Consider the following 1,898-nt stretch of genomic DNA (forward strand, 5'->3'; position numbering starts at 1 on the left):
TCAGAAATTATTATGTAGGAGGACTGACTCTCTTTGGGCACAGACTGCTGGCCTCACATAGTTATAGCTTGTATTTCATCTGGAGCCATAAAAAGTTGCATCAGACTCTAGAATACCACTAATCATTTTCTTTTTCTTACAATTTTCTCTGCCTGACAGAGGAAACTCCAACAAATAGGAGGAATCTGTTCTGCTTCTCTCATCGCCCAATTCACCTCTCATCATGGCAATAGTCCTCCACTTCAACCCTCTGCTGTGGACACGGCTGGCAGCCCTGGCTTTCTCCTGTGTGGCATGCTCTGTGGCTGTGCATGGTGCCAGGATCATCCCCGGCACCGGAGACTGGTGCATCTTCTGCTGGGCCTTCAGCTTTGCCGGCACTCTGCTCGTGATTCTGGTGGAGCTCTTCGGTCTGCAGACGAAAGTCCCTGTTTCCTGGAAGAACTTCCCTATCACCTTTGCCTGCTACGCTGCCCTACTCTGTTTGTCCGCCTCTATCATCTTCCCACTCTATTTCCTCAAAGGTTCTATGGGCCCCAGTACAATCCGCGATTACAGCATCATAGCAGCCGTCTTCTCCTGCTTGGCTACTATTGCTTACATAAGTGAGGTGACCATCAGCAAGGCGTGTCCGGGTGAGGTGGCCGGCTACATGGCCACAGGACCTGGACTATTGAAAGTCTGTGAGACCTTCGTGGCCTGCATCATCTTTGTCTTTGTGACTGATCCCGTGTTGTACGACCATCACCATGCACTGAAGTACTGCATGGCTGTCTACTGCATCTGCTTCATCCTGTCAGCAGCCATCATCCTGCTCTGTATAGGCGAGTGTACCGGGTGCTTGCCTTTCCCATTCCCCCGGTTCCTGTCAGCCTACGCCATGCTGGCCGTGGTCCTCTACCTGTCAGCAACCATCATCTGGCCTATCTTCAACTTTGACCCCAGGCATGGTGGGAATAGAGATAGGCCATACAGCTGCAGCACAGAATCGGGGTTGTGTTCATGGGATAAGCGCATGGCAGTGGCTCTACTCACTGCTATCAACTTCATCCTCTACCTGGCAGACCTGATCTACTCCACCCGTCTAGTATTTGTCAATGCTTAAAAAACAAGAAGTCAGGCTAGCAGTATGCTCCAAATAAAATTGAATTTGCCCACTTTGATAAAGGCTTTGGAACTGCTGTCACTGTTACTGCTGCAAGCATACTCAGTTTAGCACTCTGGTCACTTTAATGGAATCACTAGAGGACAAGTCGTGATAGGAGGCTAAAGAGCAAACTTTAGCATGATAGCACAGCTGAGACAAATCCTGTATGACTCAATTTGTTGTTTGAAATTTACCCTGAAAATGATATGATTTGACTTTTGCTAGAACCAGACAGAAGGAGAAAAGCATGCCCTATGGCCCAAGGTAACTGTACAGTAGTAAATATGGAAATGCATTTTAAAAAACTCAAAAGAGAGTGTGCTCAAGCCATGAACAAAGCTTTTCATAGGCAAAGATTGACATATTCGGCTGATCAAAACACAGATCTTGCGCTCATTTTGGCCTGAAACTTTAAAAATTAGCCCTGAAACCTTGCCGAATTTAATTTTGTGTGAAGTATACTGCATGACTGAATTTCTTAGAGAGGAAGAGAGAGAGAGAGAGAGAGAGAGAGATGGGAGGAGTTGGAAGCAAGTTAGTGGTTGTGTCTACACATACAACAATATGACTTTCTGTTCATGTATTGGGGCATGTAAATGGCAAATATTTGCTTCCAGTCACCCAAATAGACTCTTATCTTTTATATAGAGACCTGAATGTGATTGCTGGAATCTGCTGATATTACTCAAAAATCAATTCCCATTTTAATACAGAAAATACAGTTTTCATGTATGCAGGGATGCTTTGGATA

The 1,898-nt window shown here is 45.6% G+C and overlaps 1 protein-coding gene across 1 annotated transcript; it reads left to right on the plus strand.

The window, feature by feature from the left end:
• The first annotated feature begins 98 nt into the window (after window positions 1-98).
• LOC102214482 (myeloid-associated differentiation marker homolog) lies at window positions 99-1,138 on the plus strand. The gene has a single exon (XM_005728976.1). It carries the CDS (start codon window positions 224-226, stop codon window positions 1,103-1,105), a length of 882 nt encoding a protein of 293 aa, XP_005729033.1. The 5' UTR covers window positions 99-223; the 3' UTR covers window positions 1,106-1,138.
• Window positions 1,139-1,898: the final 760 nt, after the last annotated feature.

This window comes from Pundamilia nyererei, unplaced genomic scaffold, assembly GCF_000239375.1.
Source record: "Pundamilia nyererei isolate P.nyererei 1_Seehausen unplaced genomic scaffold, PunNye1.0 scaffold00031, whole genome shotgun sequence".
Taxonomy (NCBI): domain Eukaryota; kingdom Metazoa; phylum Chordata; class Actinopteri; order Cichliformes; family Cichlidae; genus Pundamilia; species Pundamilia nyererei.